The sequence below is a fragment of the Mercenaria mercenaria genome, chromosome 6 (assembly GCF_021730395.1).
Source record: "Mercenaria mercenaria strain notata chromosome 6, MADL_Memer_1, whole genome shotgun sequence".
Lineage (NCBI taxonomy): Eukaryota > Metazoa > Mollusca > Bivalvia > Venerida > Veneridae > Mercenaria > Mercenaria mercenaria.
Genome location: NC_069366.1, coordinates 65,782,454 through 65,808,910, shown reverse-complemented (window position 1 = coordinate 65,808,910; position 26,457 = coordinate 65,782,454). Strand labels below are relative to the sequence as shown.

Genomic DNA, 26,457 nt, shown 5'->3' with positions numbered 1-26,457 from the left:
ATGAAGCACAGCAATCAATTTTAAGTCAAATATAACAACATATAAAATCATAAAGTATTTTATCCCTTAGCGATCTGTGGAGGTTTCACTTAAGAATAAAACATAAATTCGTCCGGCTAATGAGATTAATTGAACCCAACTTCTTGTGACGTCATGGAAATATGTGTTGTTTAATTTGTACACAGAGGAAGAAAGTTGACAAAAATAAATAGGAAATTGGCCCACTTAGGGGCTTAACAGCTTAATTATGTCGAAGAGTTCGAAGTCATCACTTCGAAGTGACTCTGGAATTATTGAAATAAAAAGCAAGGTAAAAGAACCCCGTGCAGTTTTTGTTCAGGTGTTGCAGGTGTGGTCTCGGTTTGGGACATTTTGTTTTTATTTGCGATTTATGAGTCATCGTTTAACTGAAGCATAAAAGATGATTCGATTTTGCCATCTTCAAGTTATGCAATTTTTTTCATTATCTGTTTTATTGAAGATCATGTCAGATCAGATGTTTGCAAGACCAAACATTGAACTCGTGTTTACTTTTCACGCATGAATGATTACAGGTGCACAATTTGCAAAGTTTCTAGGTATAATCCATCACTATGCCTGTTTAGATATCTACTGTTAATATTTGAATACATGTCAGAAGTAAACCAAATTTAAGCAAATTGGTTTGTAAAATTAGCTTAGTTACTCCAGCACCATGAAATAACGAAAAGGAAAGCTTTAATACCGTTTTGTTTTTCTTCGACATTAATTGACATTCATCATCTTCTTCTTCTGATTACTACACTCCTTCATAACTTTGATTGCCTTACTCCAGAGGTTATAATGCTGTAATTCGGTAAAAAATTTGCTTCTGTGATGTAGTTGAAAAAAGTCCCTAATAAATAGATCCTAATTTTTCGCGCCTAAATTTGCACGTAAACCTGGGGGGGCCAAATGGACATTATTTCACTTGTGGAATGAATTTTACATAAAAAAGGACACTAATAATAGCATGTTTTTGAGTTGTTTACTTGAAAACGATAGTAGGGTGTCTATTCTGCGAACAGCTTTCTGAAATGCGGCAGTATGAGGGTATCTGCCTTCAGTTGACTTGCATTTCACTGCATACCATTCGTAAGTGAGATCCGATCTGGCAAAATCCACTCGAGCCAAATACAGCATCCCATATCGAGTTACTATTATAATAACCCTATTATATTTAGAACTTTCTGAGTCCAAAAATAAACTTTTCATCAGATGTCAGTTCTTGCTAATTAGTAAGTTTTGTCTGTTTTTATTGTTCCTTCTCTTCAGAAGGAACACTTAGAATTGGTAACTAAGTCACACTTGACTGAGCAACTGACCTCGAAAGTTGTTGCTATTACAAGCTGGCCAATCCAGCTCCGTGACCTGAGAAATAACTCTGAAGTTACAATTATTCTTTGCTAACTGAGGCAACTCTCTGGTTGAACGCGCTCTGTGAATTTTACGTTACTAAACCCAAGGCTGGAAAAGTGGAGTTGTTGAAACAGGCCAAACATCTCATTTGTCACTTTCGAATGCATGTTTGACATGTGAAAACAAACCCCATTGCGACCCTCTCATTGTGTGCAACAAATTCACGGATCGCAGGCCTCGACCTTAGTGGTGGACCGTTGGACCGACGCAACCAAAAAATCAGCAGGTCAACTAACTATCAAAAGTTGGGTAGAACGACAGTCAACCAATTTTCACAGTCTGCAAATAAAAGTAAACCATTTACAGTGCAAAAAAATGAAAAAGTCGTACCCAAATTGGGGAATTTACAAAACGAAAGTTAATTTTGCCTTAAGTACGGCATTCTACAGTTTTTAGCACATTTATCGAGCTTAGTCACCGAGGCGCAATTCATATAATCAATATTCGAGCGTCCACTAGGAACCAGATTTTTTGCGAAGGTTTTTTTTTTTATTTTGCAATGTGAAACTTCATTTCGGGCACTTCAGAGCCCGAACCGAAAAAGAAAAAAACAAGAGAAGAAAAGCTGGAAGCAAGAAGTATATCTGAAAAAAAAATGATAGAGAAAGAAGTTATTTCAGCTTTTGGTTAACTGACTCTGTTGATTTTCTGTTGGGTTTTTTTTTATGAAGAATCGGATTCTCAAAAATGTAAAGTTTGTATCAGTGAAGGGGGATCATGGTCATTTGTGAATGGCAACAAAAGCTTCAAAATTGATGTTGTAGAAATTCATTATCTTTCCAAAACCCACCAAAAATTTACAAGCTGTTCTTACTTAGCTAAATTAAATAAACCATCAGGCTCAGCAGTACAGAGATCCTTATTGTTGATCAAAATGTAAACTTAGACACTTATTTAGAAATGCTTATTATGTTGCTAAACAAGGAAAACCCTACACGGAATAGAATTGAGATCCATACAGAACTCTGGTTGCCATGGCAACCAAAAGGAAAAACTTTAAAAATCTTCTTGTCCAAAACCACAGATCATAGGGCTTTAATATTTTGCATGTAGTATCATCTAATGGTCATCTACCAAAACTTATCTAATTATCCTCCTAGGGTCAAATATGGCCCCGCCCTTGGGGTCACGTGGTTTATTATTATTATACCAGATTTATATAGCGCCCTTTTCATGATCAATTTCACGTTCAAAGGCGCTTTACATAGTTCAAATGCAGCCACACAGGGCGCATAATTCATCCTCTACTAGTACAGACACAGAGCGATCTGACCAGAGGGACAGAGTGAGACAAAGCCCCCACGACAGAGAGATCAGAAATCAGATACAGGCTTGTCCGGCTAACTTAGCCTAGCTCATTGCGAATAGACAGCCTGGTTCTTTAACGTGCCCAGTGTATAGCACTGATACACGCAAGGATTGCCTAGGTTCCTGACCAGTACACCTCTAGTTGGGTGGGAAACACTGAAAAGCGTTTCTGAAAATTCCCAAGTAGCTGCCGGGAATCGAACCCCCGACCTCAGGATTGGAAGGCCAGTGTGCAAACCACTGAGCTATCCGTCCACCACATTGACTTATATCGGGAAAACTTTGAAAATCTTCTTGTCAAAAACCACAAAGCGTAGAGCCTCATTATATGGCATGAAATATCATCTAATGGTCCTCTATGAAGTTTTTTCAAATTATGCTCCTGGGCGAAAAGAGGCCCTGCCCCGGGGGTCCCAAATTTTACATAGAGTTATATAGGAAAAAACTTTAAAAATCTTCTCGTCTGAAACCGCAAGATCTAGGCCTTTGATATTTAGCATGTAGCATTGCCTTGTGGTCCTCTACCAAGATTGTTCAAATTATTACCCTGGGGTGAAAAGAGGCCCCACCCCGGGGGTCCCAAGTTTTACATAGACTTGAATAGGAAAAAACTTTAAAAATCTTCTTGTCTGAAACTACAAGGCATAGGCTTTTGATATTTGGTATATAGCATTGCCTAGTGGTTCTCTAACAAGATTGTTCAAATTATGCCCGTGGGGTGAAAAGAGGCCCCGCCCCAGGGGCCACGTGTATGAGTTATATAGGAAAAAATACTTAAAAAATTATCTGATCATATTTCCTAGACTGTTTAATCACAGTTACGTGATGACCCCAAGTAATTAGGGGTCACTTGACTGTGACCTTGACCTGTTGAAATTGTGACCTACTGACCCTCTTTTTCATTTTTGAAATTACAGTATAGAAATTTGGACCACCTATATAGTTTTTTATACAGATTTCAATACTCCTCTTGAATAGTCTTAATTTTGACCTTCTGACCTACATTCTTGTTTGTATTTTGGTGCAGAAATAAACGCCCCTTGGTGCAAAATGTAACACCACTGGGGCATTTAAACAGGGTATAAGGAATGTCAATAATGTAGAATGGTCATGTCATTGCGTCCAGTCCTTGGGTTCCACACACTGATGACCAGTATGTAAAACAGACATTGCAACCAAAATTGTACAAGATGATCATTATATATTTATATAGATGTGCCTTAGAGGAACTGAAAATTGCTGTGTTTTAACTTGTTAAATTCCAATGTGTTTCAAATTTGGATTTCCAATATTTGAGATATATTGCTCTATTATTTTTCTCTTCAGAAAACCACATGTTGTTTTGAAAAATTATAAAAATACTGGCAGCTGTCCAAAAAGACAATGCAGTTAAAAAAGGAACCACTTTCATTCATTGTTGCAGCCAGTGATAGCCATGTTAATTAAATATTCAGATCTTGTAAATTAATAGATATCAGAAATAACAGTTGCCAAAATAAATTGATAGGATTTATGTTTATAGCAAAATTGTTGCAGCCACATTATAAACAAAGCCATTATGATTAATTTCCAGGTGTCATTTTTACTTGATAAAACTGAAAACAACACTAGTGGTAAGTAAAGTTTGTAAAAACAGTAATGCTCACTTGTAAGTATTGCATGATTTTAAAAAAATGCTTTCGTTACTTAATTTACAGACAAACTTGTACATGGTTTCTATTTCTTTTCAGTTTGATGCAGAATTTCGAAGATTTTCGGTTGATCGCTGCAGTCATCTGAAGTTTGAACCATTCCGGGACAGTGTGGAGAAGTTGCATTTTCTAAATGATACTCCTTTCACGATAACATACACAGACACCCACGGTGACCTGTTACCAATTAACAATGATGATAACTTTAATTTGGCACTTTCCACTGCAAAACCAGTGCTACGGATATTTGTACAAAAGAAAGGTAAAGTGATTGTGGCATTTGTTGTCGTTTCCTTTCAAAGTTTTCAGAAGACTTTTTTTAAAAAGGTTGACATTTTTAGCTCACCTGAGCAATGCTCAGGTGAGTTTTTGTGATCGCTCGATGTCCGGCGTCTGTCGTCTGTCCGTCAACATTTAGCTTGTGTATGCGATAGAGGCTGCATTTTTCAACTGATCTTCATGACATTTTGTCAGAATGATTACATTAATGAAATCTAGGCCAAGTTTGAAAATGGGTCATCTGGGGTCAAAAACTAGGTCACTAGGTCAAATCAAAGAAAAACCTCGTGTATGCGAGAGAGGCTGTAATTTTCAACTGATGTTCATGTAATTTTGTCAGAATGATAACATTGATGAAATCTAGGCCAAGTTCGAAAATGGGTCATCTTGGTTCAAAAACTAGGTCACTAGGTCAAATCAAAGAAAAACCTTGTGTATGCGATCGGGACTGTATTTTTCAATTGATCTTCATGAAATTTGGTCAGAATGATTGCCTTGATGAAATTTAGGTCAAGATTGCATATGGGTCATCTGGGATCAAAAACCAGGTAACTAGGTCAAATCAAAGAAAAACCTTGTGTATGCGATAGAGGCTGTATTTTTCAGTTGGTCTTCCTGAAATTTGGTCAGAATGATTGCCTTGATAAAATCTTGGCAGAGTTTGAATATGGGTCATTTAGGAACAAAAACTAGGTCATTAGGTCAAATCAAAGAAAAACCTTGTGTATGAGATAGAAGCTGTATTTTTCAATTGATCTTCATAAAATTTGGTCAGAATGATTGCCTTGATAAATCTAGATTGAATTCGAATATGGTTCATCTTGGATCAAAAACTAGGTCACAAGGTCAAATCAAAGAAAAACCTTGTGTATGCAATAGAGGCTGTATTTTTCAATTGATCTTTATGAAATTAAGTCAGAATGATTGCCTTGATGTAATCTAGGTTGTGGCTGAATATGGGTCATCTTGGGTCAAAAAGTAGGTCACTAGGTCAAATCAAAGAAAAACCATGTGTATGCGATAGAGGCTGTATTTGTCAATTGATCTTCATGAATTTTGGTCAGACTGATTGCCTCGATGAATTCTAGGCCATGTTTGAATACTGGTCATCTGGGGTCAAAAACTAGGTCATATCAAAGAAAATACTTGTTTAAACTCAAGAGACCACATTTTGGGTCCAATCCTAATGAAAATTTGCCAGAATATTTGTTTCCATGAAATCACTAGGTCAAACATGTTTACACTGTTATGGTGTGTTTCTCAGGTGAGCGACCTAGGGCCATCTTGGCCCTCTTGTTTCAGATGGTGATAATTTCAAAATGGTATAAAAAGAGTGAAATCATGTTAAATTATTATGCCCTTGTGGTTCAGATGCTTTTTGCATCTAATCTTGGAACCGTGGTAAATCAGAAAATAAACCCAAAAAAGTTGGGTTTATACAGTCTGAAGAAGGGCTTATATTTGATGTTCTTTCTTGAAAAGGCCTTGAAAATGTGCCCTGGAATATAATTAAATTTATTCTTGACTTTTAAAAGTGCTTAAAAAGGCCTTCAGTATGCATGGTATAGCTAAAAAGTCTTTTAAGTTGAGTGAAATTTTGTAATTTTTAGCTCGACTATTCGAAGAATAGTCTAGCTATTCTACTCACCCTGGCGTCGGCGTCGGCGTCGGCTCAAACCTTGGTTAAGTTTTTGCATGCAAGTACATACAGCTATCATTTAAAGGCATATAGCTTTGAAACTTATTTATTCTTTTTCTAGGTCAATTACCAACCTCACTGGGTCAAGTTCCATAACTCTAAGATGTATTTTGAGCAAATTATGCCCCCTTTTGGACTTAGAAAATTGTGGTTAAAGTTTTACATGCAAGTTACTATCTCCAAAACTAATGTAGATATTGAATTGAAACTTCACGTGTCTTCGGGGTTATAAAACTAGTTGATAGCAGCAAGTCCAATAACTCTGACCTTCATTTTGGCCAAATTATGCCCCCTTTTGGACTTAGAAAATTCTGGTTAAAGTTTTGCGTGCAAGTACATACAGCTATTACCAAAAGGCATATAGATTTGAAACTTATTTTTTCTTTTTCTAGATCAATTACCTACATCACTAGGTCAAGTTCAATAACTCTGACATGTATTTTGGCCAAATTATGCCCCCTTTTGGACTTAAAAATTCTGGTTAAAGTTTTGCGTGCAAGTACATACAGCTATTACTAAAAGGCATATGGATTTAAAACTTATTTTTTCTTTTTCTAGATCAATTACCTACCTCACTGGGTCAAGTCCCATAACTCTGACATGTATTTTGGGCAAATTATGCCCCTTTTGGACTTAGAAAATTCTGGTTAAAGTTTTACATGCAAGTTACTATCTCCAAAACTATGCAGATATTGAATTGAAACTTCACATGTGTCTTCGGGGTTATAAAACTAGTTGACAGAATCAAGTCCCATAACTCTGACATGTATTTTGGGCAAATTATGCCCCCTTTTGGACTTAGAAAATTCTGGTTAAAGTTTTACATGCAAGTTACTATCTCCAAAACTAATGCAGATATTGAATTGAAACATCACATGGGTCTTCGGGGTTATAAAACTAGTTGACAGAATCAAGTCCCATAACTCTGACATGCATTTTGGGCAAATTATGCCCCCTTTTGGACTTAGAAAATTCTGGTTAAAGTTTTACATGTAAGTTATTATCTCCAAAACTAATGCAGATATGGAATTGAAACTTAACATGTTTCTTCGGGGTTATAAAACTAGTTGATAGCATCAAGTCCCATAACTCTGATATGCATTTTGGTCAAATTATGTCCCCTTTCGAACTTAAAACTCTTTTGATATTTAACATTTTGGGTAATAATTTCCTGCTTCTGTGACAATATTTCGAATAGTCGAGCTTGGCTGTCTTACGGACAGCTCTTGTTATTAACTGCATGAACACGGGTGGTAAACGCGCAATCCAATTCCCGCTGGAAATACGCTTAAAATAGGTTGCGCAACGTCCGGTGCTGGTGTTACGCGTAAAAAAAAAGACGAAATTAAGGTATGTGAAGTTATGATTTTGCTTAGTATGAGACAAGAATAATTTTCTCGAAAAAAGGAAAATGCTATTCGACACAAATATGATGATACATCATATATGTAAAATATCTGCTTTGTAAGTTATGATTCACAAAAATCTGGCGACACGAAGCGTGAAAAAAGTATGAAATCAACAAAAATGGCAGTTTCTGACCTCATATGCCTAAATCTGAGGACATCTGAAATTCTGATGCTTTTTATGATAACTCAACTGTTATGAAATAACGGATATCAAAATCATTTGCTTCAAATCCTGTTTACGGGGACATAATTGACAAAAATTCATCGGGAATGGGGTTGCGCACCGGGAATGGAGTTGCTAGTATACATCATAATGTAAGCAACATTTCATTCAAGTGTATGTAATACTCATGAATGACTGTTTTACACGTGTTTGATCATTAGAAGCGTCACATTTCCGGAAAAAAGGCACAAAAGCTAAAAAATTAGCATTTTTCATGATTCCATACTTTTTGACAGTTACAGCCAGCAGAGTTTTCGTGATATCAGGGCTGATTTTTAAATTAATAATTTGATATTTCAAACATGATATTTGTTCATTTTTGTGTCAAATAGCATTTTGCTTTTTTCAAAAACACTAGTAAATGTGTCATTATTTACAAAAACAAAAACCCACCTACCTCGACTTTGTATACAAATGTATATTGATGCGCAACACCAGCACCGGAAGTCACGCAACCCATTTTAAGCGCATTCCCAGTGGGAACTGGATTGCGCATTTACCACCCGTGATGAAAGAACATTGAAAAGACGTGTGGTATGTACCGTGTGCTATGTCTGAGAATGATGACAACATATCACAAAATATGGATATATTGCCGGCAAGATTATTGTTGGTGGTGGAACAGTAAACATACTGATTAAATAACCGAATTGGTCAACGTTGCCAAATAAACTTTAATGTTTGGGCTACCAGATGAAAACATTGGTAGCCCAACGTGCTACCAAAAAAAATGCAGATTTCTGAAACCCTGATAATATGTTTCTACATCTAAAACTCTGTTTTGAAAGATGATATTTCATAATATTTAGTATTCCTAGAAATATAGGAAAAAAGTCCTGGAAAATGTGGAAAGGTCCTCAAAAAGTCCTTAAATGTTTGTTTGGTTTGTATGAATCACAAAAAGCCTTGATTATTTGATAAATAAATCTATTAATGGGGGACTAATTTTCATGGTTGCTTTGATCTATAGACCACAGTGGAAATAAGAGACAATTTCTATCTCTTATTTGTGTCATCCTTTGTGTCATAATGATTTTAATGACATAAAAAAAAAAATTATGCAATATTTTTCATCGTTATCTGTGTGTTATTATATATATATATATATATATATATATTCAACGGAAATATAGTGTGACATTTCATAAAGTGATACGCGTCATAATAATACGCGTTTGAAAATCATCACAATTAATTAGTGTAAGCATTATGCGAGAACAAACTATGACATTTTTTCCGTTCATTTTTTTTTCTTTCTCAAACATTTTATCACAGCGATATTAATATATATATATATATATATATATTTCAATGAATATGTACATTGTACACAGAAATAAACCTATCTATCCTATAATTTGATGCATGAATAAAGTTACCATAATCGAAATCTTTCAAAATTAAAATCAAAACAATGTAATTTCATGCACATGAAATTAAATAATTTCACAGTAACTGTATTTAAAAAAATGTTTGTTTAAAATAGTAAAAGATAATTGACTTAATATTTATAGTGTGTAGAATTAGAAAAAAAAAATTGCTTTTTTTGTTCTAGTATTATCCACTGCATTCTCTTTTGTGTTGCTACTATCAGAAATAGACCCATTAAATAGCAATAAAAGTGATAATAGCCAAGTGTTCTGTGTCTTGTAAAACATCCAGGACCTAATTAACTGATTGCTCGTTGATAGTGTACTGCAGTCTACATGGGCTGTATTGCCAGTGATATATTGTGAGAGATACACACTCACAGTGTAAGGAGTCATGAATGATTAAGGATCTCTTGACTATAACCTGTGATCAATATTTCTGACACACATTTAGGACAACCTTTTACATGTTAATGCATAATCAGTAAACATAGAGCTTTATTAAGCAAAATTACTAAAACATTCAGCTTTCTTCTATTTCTGATATCAGTTTGATATACAGAAAATAGGAGAATTTATTAGGATATATAATTGAGCCGCACGCAGTCTGGTCATGATCCATGCTTTTTGCTTTCAAAGCCTATTGCAATTAAAGAAACCATTAGCGAACAGCATTGATCCTGACCAAACTGCGCAAATGCACTATGTTGGTTTTCTCATGGTGCGGCTCATATTGAGTTTGGAAAGTACATTTGCCACCAGTCATTACAGTATGAAACATGCGTTAACTTTGGAGAGGTATAAAAAGTTTCACAATCAGACAGTTCCTACTGTAAAAACAAAACAAAAACAACAAATTAAGTAAAACAAATACCTGTATTAGCGAACCCTCTTATTTATTTTGAAATGTTTTTTTAAATGCATGTGCATTTTGTCCATATTACATTGGGTTATCATAGATAAGTAATACATTTTAGCATCCTAACATACCAGAGGTCTATTGTAGTTTCTCCTCATACAGCATCAAATCTCGTTATATATTAAATAACAATGCCTCTGTAAGCTGTCCAAGTAGGTACTGTAAAATCAGATCTTTTCGGGAAGCCTAAAGTTTGCTTTAAATATATAAAATTTAAAAATTTAACTATGTTCATATGGGGCCTTTCATCAGGAAATTGGGAAGAGGCCCTGGCTTTTCAAATTGGGAAATTCATATGCGGTAATTGCTCATTTTGGGAAAAGAGCTTTTCTTTGAAACAGGGCCTGTTTGCCTTCTGCAAAAGAGGTATGTAACAGAGGACACAATTTGGTGGTTTCCAAATCATAAATGAGCTCATTGCTTCCTTGCTTCTGTCCCCCCTACAAAAAAATACTTTTTGGAAAGTTCCTCTGCCACAGTTGGGAAAAAATGACCTTATTTTCAATTGGGAAGTGGCCGAATATTGGCCTCTGTTATATAAGGATGAAACGCCCTGTCATATGGAAGAATGTTTGCAATACTTTCAAGACATAATAATTATGCCCTATCCTTGTTTTTGTATAGATAATATAAAGTAATGAACGTCTGAGACTATTCCTGTAAGCCTAGAAATATTTGTGATGGCAATATTTTACATTTTTTTCTGTTGACTGACATTTTCGTTACATGTACTGGTATTAATTTTTTGCGCCATAATAGCACATTTAACTAGTGGCTATTTCCTGTCCAACTTAAAAAGGGTAAAATTATTCCAAGATTTACAGCATAGGGTAGTTTATGACCTGTCGCATTAAGATTCCATACAATCAGCTTGTAGGGGATGTACACCTTATTAAAATAGTTGTGGCTTCTAAATAACAGTTTATATCTCTTCTCTGTCTGATAACACAAGTAGATATACCAACTGCTTGTCAGTGATCACCAACAAGTGGCTTCTCATCTGTTTAATTTGGATGCTTGTTTCAAAATAATGATACCTTTTATTACCAGTCATATTTAATAATTTATCTCATATTAGCTATTACTATTAACTAAATGCATTTCATTTGTTAAAGAATGCAGTTGATATATACTTATTTTCTTGCATACCTGACAGGGATTTCCAGTGTTTTCACACAAGTGGGAGTGGGGGTGGGTAAGATGATTCTTGTGCAGTAAATGACATATACATGTATATAACAAATAACATACATATAGAATATTTATGCAGGAATATATATTTAATTTATCGTAAAACAGAATAACAATTAGATACCTTGATAGTTACTCTTTGTTCCTTTTAGTATATTTCTTGATTCAAAAACACCATTTTATCAAAAATACATAATGTTACGCTCCAAGTGATAAAACACAACTGGATCTAAAGATTGTTATTTGTCTTGAAAAGCCATGACGTCTTTCCTGATTATGGATGATGAATTTCCGTGCTTTGTTTAATACGCTGCAATAAGAAAATCGTGCAATAAAGAAAGTAATTCATATGACTTCATTCGATTTCTTGAATATAGTATTCAGGAAAAAGATTTGATCACTGGCTGTAGGTGCAGATGTGAGTATTCGGCCCTTGGATAACTGTTTGTGTGGGAACTAGGCAGAACTTTGTTACTGTCAAAAGGTCAAGGTCACAGTGACCTGGAACAGTTAAATTGTTCCGGACAATAACTTGAGAACACTTATGGGCCTAGGATCACGAAACTAAATAGGGAGGTTGAACATGATGACCAGCAAATGACCCCTATTGAATTTGACATTGGCTTACTTCTGTGACAAGGCCGTATTGTGGGGGTATAATTCATCACTCCTGTGACAGCTCTAGTTATGACCTGTAATTGTGTTGTGTAAAATTTATACAAAAAAACAACAACAAATACTGGATGTCAACAACATTTTTACAGATATCTTTGTATGTAACAGTATTTCAGAAACTAAACCTCCAAAATTGTTGTCCAGTATTAGCATTATAGTAAGAATTCGATTTTATAATGTATAGATACAATAGTCTACTTTGGATTTACATTATATCCTCTTTAAAGTTGCTAATTGTTTAAAAAGAATCAATTATAAATGAAAGCCTTATTTAAATGTATATGTATGTTTGTAAAATAATCTGTATTTTATGTAATTTAGGTGAGAATTATGCTGAACTGAATGGATATGGCACAGTTCAGAAGAAGAAGAAACTGTTGACAAAAATGAGGAGCAACGACACAACAAACTACGGCAGGAACCGTATTCCGATTGGGTTGCCTGAAGATTTCCGCAGAGTTTCTGCAATTATTGATGTTGATATTGTGCCTGAAACACATCGTAGGGTCAAACTGATGAAAAACGGTTCTGATAAGCCTTTAGGATTTTATATTCGGGACGGTACAAGTGTTAGAGTTACACCACAGGGTTTAGAAAAAGTTCCTGGCATTTTCATTTCGAGACTTGTGCCTGGAGGTTTAGCTGAGAGTACTGGACTTCTTGCCGTAAATGATGAAGTTTTGGAAGTTAACGGAATTGAGGTATGTGGAAAGACACTTGATCAAGTCACCGATATGATGGTTGCCAATAGTTCAAATTTGATCATAACTGTGAAACCTGTGAATCAAAGGTTAACATTAGCTCCGCAACGAGGAGGCGTTGGAAGATATTCACAGATGTCGCAAGCATCACATTTGTCGTCGGCTTCAGGTCATTCAAGACAGTCTTCCAAATCTTATGATAGTGACCTGATCGCCGAGCACGATGATGAAGATGAAGTGCAGGATTATTTGAATAAAAGTTCTAAAAGTGAACACAGTGATCGTTCAGAGAAAAGCAGAGTTAGTGAACGGAGTGAAAAATCTGATAAATTACGTAACATAGAAAAAGAAAAACTTGATAGAAGTGACAGGAGTAATCACAGTGGGAGGAGTAATGATAGTGGGCGGAATAATGGGAGTGGACGACAGAAAAATGGAAGTGGACGTTTAAATAAAGATGCAGCAAAACAAAACAATGGTAGTGGTAGACAAAAACATGAAGGAGGGGGCACAAATGGGGAGGGGGATAACCCCATTGTCACATTGTAATAGAAGTAAAACTAAGCAAAAAAGTCACTTGTGCCCCCGTAAAGAAAGCACTGTATAGAAATTGTAAATTAATATTTTTTATAGACGTATGAATACTTTTTATTACTAACAAACCTGAAGCAGTTCTCAAGTCGAGACAAAATCAAAGAGTGTCTCTCTGGCATTTAACTGAATCTACTTAAAAAATTTATGTCATCTAGAAAATACTTTGTTTTTGTAGAAATAGCATCTAATTGCTGTTCTTTGTACCTGTGGAGAAACTATTCTATGTGTATTGTATAGACTTAACACACATACATTTTGTACTACAATTCATACAGTCATTGAGCCGTTGCTGATAATAGTATGGATGGGTGGGGGTAGTCAGGTTTCATTACATGAAGTACTGTGATTTTGATTTAAACTTTACAAACTCAATTGCAAATTGTCTCTCTAGATAAATCAAGAAGAAAATAGTGCAACAGAATTAAAGACTGTTGTATTTCCTGGTTATAGTTTGGCTGTATTACAGTATGACAGATTTAACAGTTTTATAGGAGCAAAACAGATCAGCATTATTTTAGTTTTGAGATATGTAATTATTGACACTGGATTTATCTAGCTTGCTTCATCACCAACATGTATACGGACCAAATTATCATTATATTTTGCATATCACTACACAATGTAGTTACAACATTCCTGAAAAGTGCAGCTTATACTCTGCTATTAACAATGTAATAATGGAATTAAAACACTTTATAACACTTTCATACCTAAGATAGTGAACTTGTAATGATAGCAAGTTATGTATTAGAACTCTATATGCGATTTCAGCATTCTCCATTTTTAGTAAATAAGTAAGTAACAACTTTGTTTATAATGGATGACATATTTGGCAGTGCCAGTTTGCAATATGGTCTACTGGAAAAGCCATGTACACATCAAGTTATATTTACGTCCAAAGAATGCCAAATTGGCTAACGAAAATTCGCAATCACACGGAAAATGCAGAGGATCCAGTACCTTCAAGTTTCAGGATGAGACTTGAAAACATCTCTTTTGTTTTGTTTTCAAATCAGAATTCTTATTAAAGATGTGGCTTCTTTAATGAGCACCGCTGCCGATGCATACAAAGAGAAATCCACCATAAACTTGTCTTTTCTGGAGTACTTTGAACATGTTAGTTGACATAAGTTGATAAAAACATGTATGAAGTATGTTACATTGAGTTTTTTTGAACACTATAGGTTTAAATAGGTTATGTTTTAAGAAATATGATAAGGTCACACAAAAAAATGTCTTTAATGTTATGTGAACAAATAAACAGGTTAGGTAAGCAATATTTTGTTATTTTTATTTCATGGAGTAAGTGTCATAAAAAGTGAATGTATATACATATAGCTGTTAAACAAAACTGTTACGAATGAATTTTAACAAATGTTACCAATGTCCTAAAATTCACTTGTTGAAAGAAATATATTAGTGTTTAGACTTAGTTTTAAGTTTGGTCAGGTATTAAACTCTAAACAGGTTTTTTTCCTGGACAGATTACTCTATTATTTGATGATTGGAAATATCAGAAAGGAAATGAAAGCACCCGAAGTGGCAGAGAAATAAGTATTAAAAATGAAACTGTTTTAATTATAATAAAGGATGGTGTCTTTAAAGGGACATGCCTACAGCTGAACTTGAAAATTACATTTTTTTAGCTCACCTGTCACATAGTGACAAGGTGAACTTTTGTGATCGCGCAGCGTCCGTCGTCCGTGCATGCGTAAACTTTTGCTTGTGACCACTCTAGAGGTCACATTTTTTGTGGGATCTTTATGAAAATTGGTCAGAATGTTCAACTTGATGATATCTAGGTCAAGTTCGAAACCGGGTCACGTGCCTTCAAAAACTAGGTCAGTAGGTCTAAAAATAGAAAAACCTTGTGACCTCTCTAGAGGCCATATATTTCACAAGATCTTCATGAAAATTGGTCAGAATTTTTATCTTGATGATATCTAGGTCAAGTTAAAACTGGGTCACATGAGCTCAAAAACTAGGTCACTATGTCAAATAATAGAAAAAACAGCGTTATACTCAAAACAGGGTCATGTGGGAACAGGTGAGCGATTCAGGACCATCATGGTCCTCTTGTTTGTTAAATTGGATAGCAGTTGATATTAGATATCAAAAATGATAAACTAGTATTGTTTAAGTGTATGCTATAAAGAATTAAGTACATACAGCTAAATTCTTTAGAACTATTTTATATCAAATTTCAATAGTGTTACTAATACTGTTAGTTCTGAGCAGGATTTAAACAGTTTACAGAGATTTAAATGACACAATTTCATGTGTAAAAATATTCACCCAAGTATTTTACTTTTCACAAACTGTATAATGTATGTGCTTGCATCATCTGTTCATACCACAAGCTAACTCTTTCTCACTTTCTGATGAGAAACTGTCTCCAGACATACACATGATCAGTTTCATATAAAAGAATTTATAATCTTTGTTAAAATGATATCAACTATTTGCCCATTTGGCAAAACTGTTGTACCATACATTTTTTTATCAGAACATTGGAGTGATATATTTTATCTTAGCGCCATTACATGTTGATTTCATATATAATTAAGACAAAGTTTTGCAGTTTTGCAAAGGTATTTTATCATTTTAAAACTAAATTGTTAGATTTTTATATCTTATAAATTATGACCAGAACTTATGTTTTGAGTTTGGTTTTTACTTGAAATTATAAATTATTTGTACTTTGTTGAATGTACTTGTACATATGTGTGCATTTTTTCATAATTTAAACTGCTTATTAAATTTAGTGTTGGATTCACAAGTCCTATAGCAAGGATTTTTGTTGATTCCACTTTGCATTTATATTATACATCATTGCAAAGAACTTGAACAATGATAAAATTAACTTTTAAAGAAAATCAAGTATATTAGTTTTGAATTTATTGTCTAAAAACAGTTTTGATAGGTTGTTTCTATTTTGAAAAATTGAATTTCAGCCATATATCTTGCAAGATAAAAAGAGAGAAAGAAATCAAGAAAATCTGTAACAGATTTAGTAGATTATACAGTAGAAGGAGGAACAATAAATGATGTGATTTGTGATAAATCTTGCCAAGTGCTTGTAAACTATGTGTGTTGCATTGAGAATGGAAATTATAACTTTCATCACAAAATTGATTTTTTTGTCTGTTAAAAAGTTTATTTGGTCTTGACATGCAGATAATGGAGCAAAAACATCAAGATAAGTGATTTTTATAACTGAATGTTCTACAAAAATGTTGTAGCCTTGCTTCATTTTGATTCATTAAGCAATATTTAACTTTTAAGGTCTTCCAGCTAGTTTAATCAGTTAGTTTATAGGTACTTATAGTATATATTGTGTATGTCATAGGTTTTAACAGAAAACTGTCATTAAAGTCAGCAAGTTTCCAGTTTTCCATTTTGCCCTTAGTACTGTAAAATCTTTTAATTTCTTGTGCGAAATTTCGTGGATTGGAAGTTGTGAAAAAAAGATTTGAAGTTATTGCCATTTGCTAATTTAAGTTCATAAAAACAGAAATCCAGCAATGTGCCTTTTTTTGTCATTTTTTGTTATGTAACAAATTTGATAAAATTATAACAGGTTACAAGGCAAAAGAATAAACACATTAGATCAAGAAAGAATACTTACTGGTGTTTCACTTGAGGAGACTTGGGGTTTGCCCAATGTCTGTATGTCACTTAAAAGTACAAGACATTTTTTTCATGAAACTTGGTGGTTGTAGAAGTTTGCAGTATAGAGAATATGCAGCTACTTTTATTTTATTGCTGTGGCAAAGATTGTGGTTGCTATGGCAACAAATAGTCATAAAATATGACAGGAAAGTGGCAAAGTGGGATCGTGTGGTAACTTAAAATGTACATGAAACTAATGGACTGAATGGCAGACAGATGAGGGGCAAGCCATAAGTGCACTATGTATTTTAAATGAAAGGATTGTAATTGTTTTGTCACAAGACCTTAGTAACCTCCTGTATACCTGTAAATTGCTCATTCTAAATTGTTCTCTCATGAATGCACAATTAATTATAGAAATCTAAAAACATTAACCAGGGCTTGCTATTTTTCTGTAGAAATACACTACCTTGATAAAGTTTGTTTTTATTAGTAGTATTTTTTGCAAACTTTCTGCCAATTTTCACTGTTAATCAAGCCCAAAGGTTTAGATACAGCTTCTACAGTCAAATTTGCTTCAAACTGATTGAAAAAAGTAGCCCTGGAACTATTTTGTCAAATATGTATGAGATTTTCTGTTTTAGTTTTAGTCTCGAAAACTATCTGGCGCAATTGCCATTCTGAAAATACCCATGCTTTATATGCCATTCCAGTTTTAAATACATTCTATTGTCATTTTTTATGCATGGATTGTATATATACATAATATGTGCATTTTTAATTGTACATTTTGAATGAAATAATTTTTTATTTTGTAATATACTAGTCTTTACCCAAAGTGTGCATGGTTTTTAATTATGTAATAATGAAATATTTAATTTTTTTATGTCATAGGTTGTTGATCGACAGTATAAACAGAGTTTCAACATTATTTTCCCATATAAACTCCTGTGTAATTGGTTTATATTAGCACCTGTGAATGATTGCTAGTAAGTAGTTTTATCATCTTGAAACATGTACCACTGGGGTCAGAAGAAGAGATGTGGGTATTCAGATGATTTGAATGATAGACTTACTTTGATGGGTTCACACAAAATTTATGCACATATAGAATTTACCATTACAGGAAGTTTTACTAAATTCATGGTTTTAGCTTAAGAACAGTACCATTTTTTGTCAAAATACGCATTTTATGAACCATAAGATATAGTGATTTAGGAACAAGTTCTTCGTTATTTCAAGCATGTGCCTCAGTGGCAAAGATATAAAGGTCATTGACTTTCATCACTTGCCTATATGCGTAAGCTATCAAGCTACTTTGCAAAAGGTTTGCAGCTCTACTTTGGTGCCTTACATATATACTATATGAAGTGAAACTTGAGGCTTTCTTCTGCACTTAATCCCACTTTGGAACATGTGAGGATTCACCATTAAAGCTGGTAAAAGCTCCTTTTTGTGTCTAAAAGTGCAACAGAATTGAATGATTGAGAATTTTGTTTGTTTCTTTGTTAGGATTTCATGTGTTGGATTAACACAACCACGAAATTCACAAAAAGTAGTCTTTCACGAATATTAATGATTTTTCAGTATTTGTCAATTTTTCAGTATTTTCAATAAGTCATACATATTATTTACTCTGTACTTCGTTTCTTTTGACTTCAGTGGTAGAATTGTCATCATAAGTTACACAGATTCATTGTTTTACCTTTTATTCAGTAGTTGCGTGTTGAACAAAAACTTAGTTCTTGAAAGAAACTGCTGGCATTTCAGTAAACAAGGTTGGTTGAATTTTTAATTGGTCTTGAGAATACATGTATCAAGGAAAAGTTACTCCATCAGTTTTAGTGTTGTCATACCTAGACTGCAGTGTCCACCAAGTTGAAGGATACAAAATGTTGAAGGAATTTTGGGCACTTTCAAGATAGAGCGTTGTGGTAGGGTAGGCTGTCAAATAACTAACCAGTCACAATCTTTGCCTTGGCAAAGACTAAAATTGCCTTTGCCTTTGCCATGCTAATTCTTCAAAATTATTACAAGCTGGGAACCAATCAATCCTGCCTTGGAGCAGTGTTTCTAGAGTTTATTTCTCTAATGAGGAAGAAAAGAAGTGAATTGAGTTAAACCTTGTAAGTCTGCTGAAATCTGCACTCTGAACCTTCTCTGCTACAATATTCTGCTTCTCTACTACATCAGTTTTATCATTTTGAAAGTGCCCTTTCATATTATGCCAGGTCTTCAGTGCTAGATGGCTTTCACAACTTGCTTTATCTGTATTAGGGGTTGTACAACCTGCATATTACATATCTGTTTTTCAAATATATAGCCCAAGATATTTTACACGTGTAATAATTGTGACCAAGTCCATTTTTATTAGCTCACCTGTCACAAAGTGACAAGGTGAGCTTTTGTGATCGCGCGGTGTCCGGCGTCCGTCGTCTGTGCGTGCGTGCGTGCGTGCGTCCGTCCATCCGTAAACTTTTGCTTGTGACCACTCTAGAGGTCACATTTTTCATGGGATCTTTATGAAAGTTGGTCAGAATGTTCATCTTGATGATGATATCTAGGTCAAGTTCGAAACTGGGTCACTACCATCAAAAACTAGGTCAGTAGGTCTAAAAATAGAAAAACTTTGTGACCTCTCTAGAGGCCATATATTTCACAAGATCTTCATGAAAATTGGTCGGAATGTTCACATTGATGATATCTAGGTCAAGTTTGAAACTGGGTCACGTGCCATCAAAAACTAGGTCAATAGGTCTAAAAATAGAAAAACCTTGTGACCTCTCTAGAGGCCATATGTTTCATAAGATCTTCATGAAAGTTGGTCAGAACGTTCACCTTGGTGATATCTAGGTCAAGTTTGAAAGTGGGTCACGTGCCTTCAAAAACTAGGTCAGTAGGTCAAATAATAGAAAAACCTTGTGACCGCTCTAAAGGCCATATTTTTCATGGGATCTGTATGAAAGTTGGTCTGAATGTTCATCTTGATGATATCTAGGTCAAGTTAGAAACTGGGTCACGTGCGGTCAAAAACTAGGTCAGTAGGTCTAAAAATAGAAAAACCTTGTGACCTCTCTAGAGGCCATATATTTCATGAGATCTTCATGAAAATTGGTCAGAATGTTCACCTTGATAATATCTAAGTCAAGTTCCAAAGTGGGTCACGTGCCATCAAAAACTAGGTCAGTAGGTCAAATAATAGAAAAACCTTGTGACCTCTCTAGAGGCCATATTTTTCATGGGATCTGTATGAAAGTTGGTCTGAATGTTCATCTTGATGATATCTAGGTCAGGTTTGAAAGTGGGTCACGTGCCTTCAAAAAGTAGGTCAGTAGGTCAAATAATGAAAAAACGTTGTGACCTCTCTAGAGGCCATATTTTTCATGGGTTTCTGTATTGAAAGTTGGTCTGAATGTTTATCTTGATGATATATAGGTCAAGTTTGAAACTGGGTCAACTGCGATCAAAAACTAGGTCAGTAGGTCTTAAAATAGAAAAACCTTGTGACCTCTCTAGAGGCCATACCCTTGAATGGATCTTCATGAAAATTGGTCAGAATCTTCACCTTGATGATATCTAGGTCAGGTTTGAAACTGGATCACGTGCCATAAAAAACCAGGTCAGTAGGTCAATAATAAAAAAACCTTGTGACCTCTCTAGAGGCCATACTTTTCATGGGATCTGTATGAAAGTTGGTCTGAATGTTCATCTGGATGATATCTAGGTCAAGTTTGAAACTGGGTCAACTGCGGTCAAAAACTAGGTCAGTAGGTCTAAAATAGTAAAAATCTTTTGACCTCTCTAGAGGCCATATTTTTCAATGGATCTTCATGAAAATTGATCTGAATGTTCACCTTGATGATATCTAGGTCAGTTTCGAAACTGGGTCACGTGCGGTCAAAAACTAGGTCAGTAGGTATAAAAATAGCAAAACCTTGTGACCTCTCTAGAGGCCATATTTTTCATGAGATCTTCATGAAATTAGTGAGAATGTTCATCTTGATGATATCTAGGTAAAGTTCAAAACAGGTCACGTACCTTCGAAAACTAGGTCCATAGGTCAAATAATAGAAAACCCTTGTGACCTCTCTAGAGATCATATTTTTCAATGGATCTTCATGGAAATTGGTCAGAATTTTTATCTTGATAATATCTAGATCAAGTTCAAAACTGGGTCACATGAGCTCAAAAACTAGGTCACTATGTCAAATAATAGAAAAAACGATGTCATACTCAAAACTGGGTCATGTGTGAAGAGGTGAGCGATTCAGGACCATCATGGTCCTCTTGTTGATTTATGTACCTTTACCAAGTACATATCATGGTTAACTACATTCCATGGTTGTGAGACCAAGTTTTGCCTGTATTATACAACTATTATCCTTGTAATTCGTAGTGTATGAAATACTTGTATATTTTGCTTGCATATAATCAATTTCATGTACAAAATTCATTTTAGAAAAACAACAATGCTCTGACATAATAATTTGCAAACTGCTATGCTGCTGCCTGTGCCTTTTTCTGTTATCTTTATCAGTATAAAATACTAACAGAGTATCGTTTGCTTCCTGGTGTATACACTTGTTGGTTTTTCTGCTAAATACATATGTAAACTTTTCTAATACCAAAATATAGAGAAGTCCAAATGACAAACATTTTCAGTATTTGATGTTACTGTTGAATTATAACAGTATTTTTCCCTTACCTCAACATATGATCACATTAGCATTGAAATGGTTTCCATAGAATTTTAAGAGATTCCAGTACCTTCAGTAATGAATTTTTATCTATTAACCATTTTCTATTAGTGAACAGTTTTCATCCATTAACCATTTTCCAATTTGTAAACCATATTCTATTGGTACACAATTTTCATCCGTTAACCATTTTTAATCGGTAAACAATTTATATTATGTAAACTATTTTCTATTGGTAAACAGTTTTCATCAGTTTCTAATGGTAAAGTTTTCATCAGTTAACCATTTTCAATTGGTAAACTGATAACATATTTTTTGTGGGTGGAAGGGGGGTGGGGGTGGAAGTTACAACCGAATGCAACTTGAAGTAATACCCTTGTTGATAAGTTACATGTTAATAATGGATTATACTTCAAAACTAAGTTGCTAAATACCGCATTCTTCTCATGCTGGTGTATATGTCTTTAAAACTCACAAGTGCACACTGATTGTAGGTCTGTCTGTAAAACACTGCAAGCATAAATGTTTGCACTTGTAACAAAGTCCATTTTTATTGCAGCTTTGTGCACCAAGGTTTTATACATTAAAAAGTTTGGAGACAGTCTCAGAACTTGAGCATCTGATTGGTAGTTTCTGAACACATTTTTGAAATTGACCAATGGCAAGGCTGAATTGCGAGACTGGTCTCCAAACTCATTTTTATAGCCTTTCAAATAGATTAAATAATCACTCTATTTTTAGCTCACCTGTCACAAAGTGACAAGGTGAGCTTTTGTGATCGCGCGGTGTCCGTCGTCCGTCGTCCGTCCGTGCGTCCGTGCGTCCGTAAACTTTTGCTTGTGACCACTCTAGAGGTCACATTTTTCATGGGATCTTTATGAAAGTTGGTCAGAATGTTCATCTTGATGATATCTAGGTCAAGTTCGAAACTGGGTCACGTGCCCTCAAAAACTAGGTCAGTAGGTCTAAAAATAGAAAAACCTTGTGACCTCTCTAGAGGCCATATATTTCACAAGATCTTCATGAAAATTGGTCAGAATGTTCACCTTGATGATATCTAGGTCAAGTTCGAAACTGGGTCACGTGGGGTCAAAAACTAGGTCAGTAGGTCTAAAAATAGAAAAACCTTGTGACCTCTCTAGAGGCCATATTTTTCATGAGATCTTCATGAATATTGGTCAGAATGTTTATCTTGATGATATCTAAGTCAAGTTCGAAACTGGGTCACGTAGGGTCAAAAACTAGGTCATTAGGTCTAAAAATAGAAAAACCTTGTGACCTCTCTAGAGGCCATATTTCTCAATGCATCTTCATGAAAATTGGTCAGAGTGTTCATCTTGATGATATCTAGGTCAAGTTCGAAACTGGGTCACGTGGGGTTAAAAACTAGGTCAGTAGATCTAAAAATAAAAAAAACCTTGTGACCTCTAGAGGCCATATTTTTCATGAGATCTTCATGAATATTGGTCAGAATGTTCACCTTGATGATATCTAGGTCAAGTTCGAAACTGGGTCATGTGGGTCAAAACTAGGTCAGTAGATCTAAAAATAGAAAAACCTTGTGACCTCTCTAGTGGCCATATTTCTCAAAGGATCTTCATGAAAATTGGTCAGAATGTTCACCCTTTATGATATCTAGGTCAAGTTCGAAACTGGGTCATGTGCGGTCAAAAACTAGGTCAGTAGGTCTAAAAATAGGAAAACCCTTTTGACCTCTCTAGAGGCGATATTTTTCAATGGATCTTCATGAAAATTGGTCAGAATGTTTACCTTGAAGATATCTAGGTCAGGTTCGAAACTGGGTCACGTGGGGTTAAAAACTAGGTCAGTAGATCTAAAAATAGAAAAACCTTGTGACCTCTCTAGAGGCATATTTTTCATGAGATCTTCATGAATATTGGTCAGAATGTTCATCTTGATGATATCTAAGTCAGATTCAAAACTGGGTCACGTGGGGTCAAAAACTAGGTCAGTAGGTCTAAAAATAGAAAAAACTTGTGACCTCTCTAGAGGCCATATTTCTCAATGGATCTTCATGAAAATTGGTGAGAATGTTCAGCTTGATGATATTTTAGGTCAGGTTCGTAACTGGGTCATGTGCGGTCAAAAACTAGGTCAGTAGGTCGAAAAAGAGAAAAACCTTGTGACCTCTCTAGAGGCCATATTTTTCACGAGATTTTCATGAAAATTGGTGAGAATGTTCACCTTGATGATATCTAGGTCAAGTTTAAAAGTGGGTCAGTGCCTTTAAAAACTAGGTCATTAGGTCAAATAATAGAAAAACCTTGTGACCTCTCTAGAGGCCATGTTTTTCAATGGATCTTCATGAAAATTGGTCAGAATTTTTTATCTTGATAATATCTAGGTCACATGTGCTCAAAATCTAGGTCACTATGTCATATAATAGAAATAACGATGTCATACTCAGTTGAACACTGGGTCATGTGGAGATAGGTGAGCGATTCAGGACCATCATGGTCCTCTTGTTTATAGCACCAACATGCAAATTATTCGTCATTTTGCATCCTTGAGATACATTTTATATATCACATTTCCATCCAGTAGGTTAGAAATACTCGTAGGTCCAATGTTTATCATAACCATGTATGTTTTTAGCAGAAGCTTTATAAGGGAAGCCTGTACCTTCAAATATACAATAAATACTGTTTATCTCATTATTGAACTTACTATGTAATAAACTGCAAATGTACTCCTTTGTTGGCTGTCATTGTTGTCCAGTGCCTTTCTGAACTGAAGATAAACTGTGTCCCATTACAGAGTTTATAGACTGGCTTCCGTCCTTATGTTTGTTCTTATTGACATATATCAGTTTTCTTCATTAAGAGGGAAGTTGTTTCATTATTAGGGGAGTGAGATCAGAACACAACACCTGATTCTACTCTATACTGTTTACTGTAATGACTGACTAGCGCAGGAAGCGCTCTCAGAATATGTAGGGTTATTCACGCATGCGCATTTAATATGAACAAATGTGACAGAAGTAACTCCAGAAGGTTTTTTCTACATTGACAATTTTTATTGCCCCTTGCTCCAGACATAGGTCCTATGTTTGTTCTTAAATGGCAGGGGTCAGTTACGCATTTGGGAAATTGGCCCGGGTACGTTTTTAGCTGACCTGAGCATGAAGTGCTGAAGGTGAGCTTTTGTGATCGCCCTGTGTCCGTCGTTTGTCCGTCCATCGTCAACAATTTGACTGTTAACACTCTAGAGGTCACAATTTTGGCCCAATCTTAATGAAACTTGGTCAGAATGTTACCCTCAATAATATCTTGGACGAGTTCGATATTTGGCCATCTGGGTTCAAAAACTAAGTCACTAGGTCAAATCAAAGGAAAAGCTTGTTAACACTGTAGAGGCCATATTTATGACTGTATCTTCATGAAACTGGGTCAGAATGTTAATCTTGATGATCTTTAGGTCCAGTTTGAATCTAGGTCATGTAGGGTCAAAAACTAGGTCACAAGGTCAAATCAAAGGAAAAGCTGGTTAGCATTCTAGAGGTCACATTTATGACCATATCTTAATGAAACTTGGTCAGAATGTTAATCTTGATAATTTTTAGGTCAAGTTCAAATCTGGGTCAGGTGGGGTCAAAAACTAGGTCACTTGGTCAAATCAAAGGAAAAGCTTGTTAACACTCTAGAGGCCACATTTATGACTTTATTTTCATGAAACTTAGTCAGAATGTTAATCTTGATGATCTTTAGGTCAAGTTTGAATCTAGGTTATGTGGGGATCAAAAACTAGGTCACCGGGTCAAATCAAAGGAAAAGTTAGCACTTTAGAGGTCACATTTATGACCATATCTTAATGAAACTTGGTCGGAATGTTAAACTTGATGATCTTTAGGTCAACGTTAAATCTGGGTCAGATGGGGCCAAAAACTAGGTCACCAGGTCAAATTAAAGGAAAAGCTATTTGACACTGTATAAGCCACATTTATGACCGTATCTTAATGAAACTTGGTCAGAATGTTAATGTTGATGATCTTTAGGTCAAGTTTAAATCTGGGTCAGGTGGGGTCAAAAACTAGGGCACCAGGTCAAATCAAAGGAAAAGCTTGTTAACACTCTAGAGGCCACATTTATCAGTCAGGGGTGTAATTGTTTTAAGTTATGTAACCTAGTTCAGTTATTTTTTCATGTCTAAGTTATAAAATATAAGTTAACTCAGGTAAGTTAATAAAAAAAGTATTTCTGCTGTTCTCACAAAGTGACCTATACAGTGAAACAAGTAGCAATATGGTTAATCAAATTCTCTTTTAGTCTGATCATGACCTGATAAGCATAATGGGATGTTAAGAGTTTTATAGCTTTAAACCTTTTGCGTAAATCTTTATCAGCCTTGTGTAAAATATTTTAATGCATAGCTGGAAAGATAAGAGTTAAAGGATTCAGGAAATAATTGCATTAGTCTGCTTCAAAATGAGGAATTGGCACACGGGCTTTGTAATATTTTATGAAAATATAAGCAATAACTCAAATGGATTATAAACTGTGATAACTTGAAACAGTTAAACCCCCGACTGTTTATGACTGTATCTTAATGAAACTTGGTCAGAATGTTAATCTTGATGATCATTAGGTCAGTATGTCAGGTGAGCGATACAGGGCCTTCATGGCCCTCTTGTT

The 26,457-nt window shown here is 34.9% G+C and overlaps 1 protein-coding gene across 1 annotated transcript; it reads left to right on the top strand.

Moving 5' to 3' along the window:
• Positions 1 to 140: 140 nt before the first annotated feature.
• On the top strand, positions 141 to 17,991 carry LOC123548553 (partitioning defective protein 6-like). Its single transcript, XM_045335902.2, has 3 exons — positions 141 to 310; positions 4,476 to 4,698; positions 12,523 to 17,991. The coding sequence occupies exons 1-3, from the start codon at positions 248 to 250 to the stop codon at positions 13,449 to 13,451; spliced, it is 1,215 nt and encodes a 404-aa protein (XP_045191837.2). The 5' UTR covers positions 141 to 247; the 3' UTR covers positions 13,452 to 17,991.
• The last annotated feature ends 8,466 nt before the right edge of the window (positions 17,992 to 26,457 follow it).

Excerpts from the sequence above, each read along its gene's own strand:
- LOC123548553 (XM_045335902.2), top strand. The coding sequence starts at position 248 with ATGTCGAAGAGTTCGAAGTCATCACTTCGAAGTGACTCTGGAATTATT. Across the intron at positions 311-4,475 it reads TTATTGAAATAAAAAGCAAG|TTTGATGCAGAATTTCGAAG; the intron begins GTAAAAGAACCC and ends ATTTCTTTTCAG. Across the intron at positions 4,699-12,522 it reads GATATTTGTACAAAAGAAAG|GTGAGAATTATGCTGAACTG; the intron begins GTAAAGTGATTG and ends TATGTAATTTAG.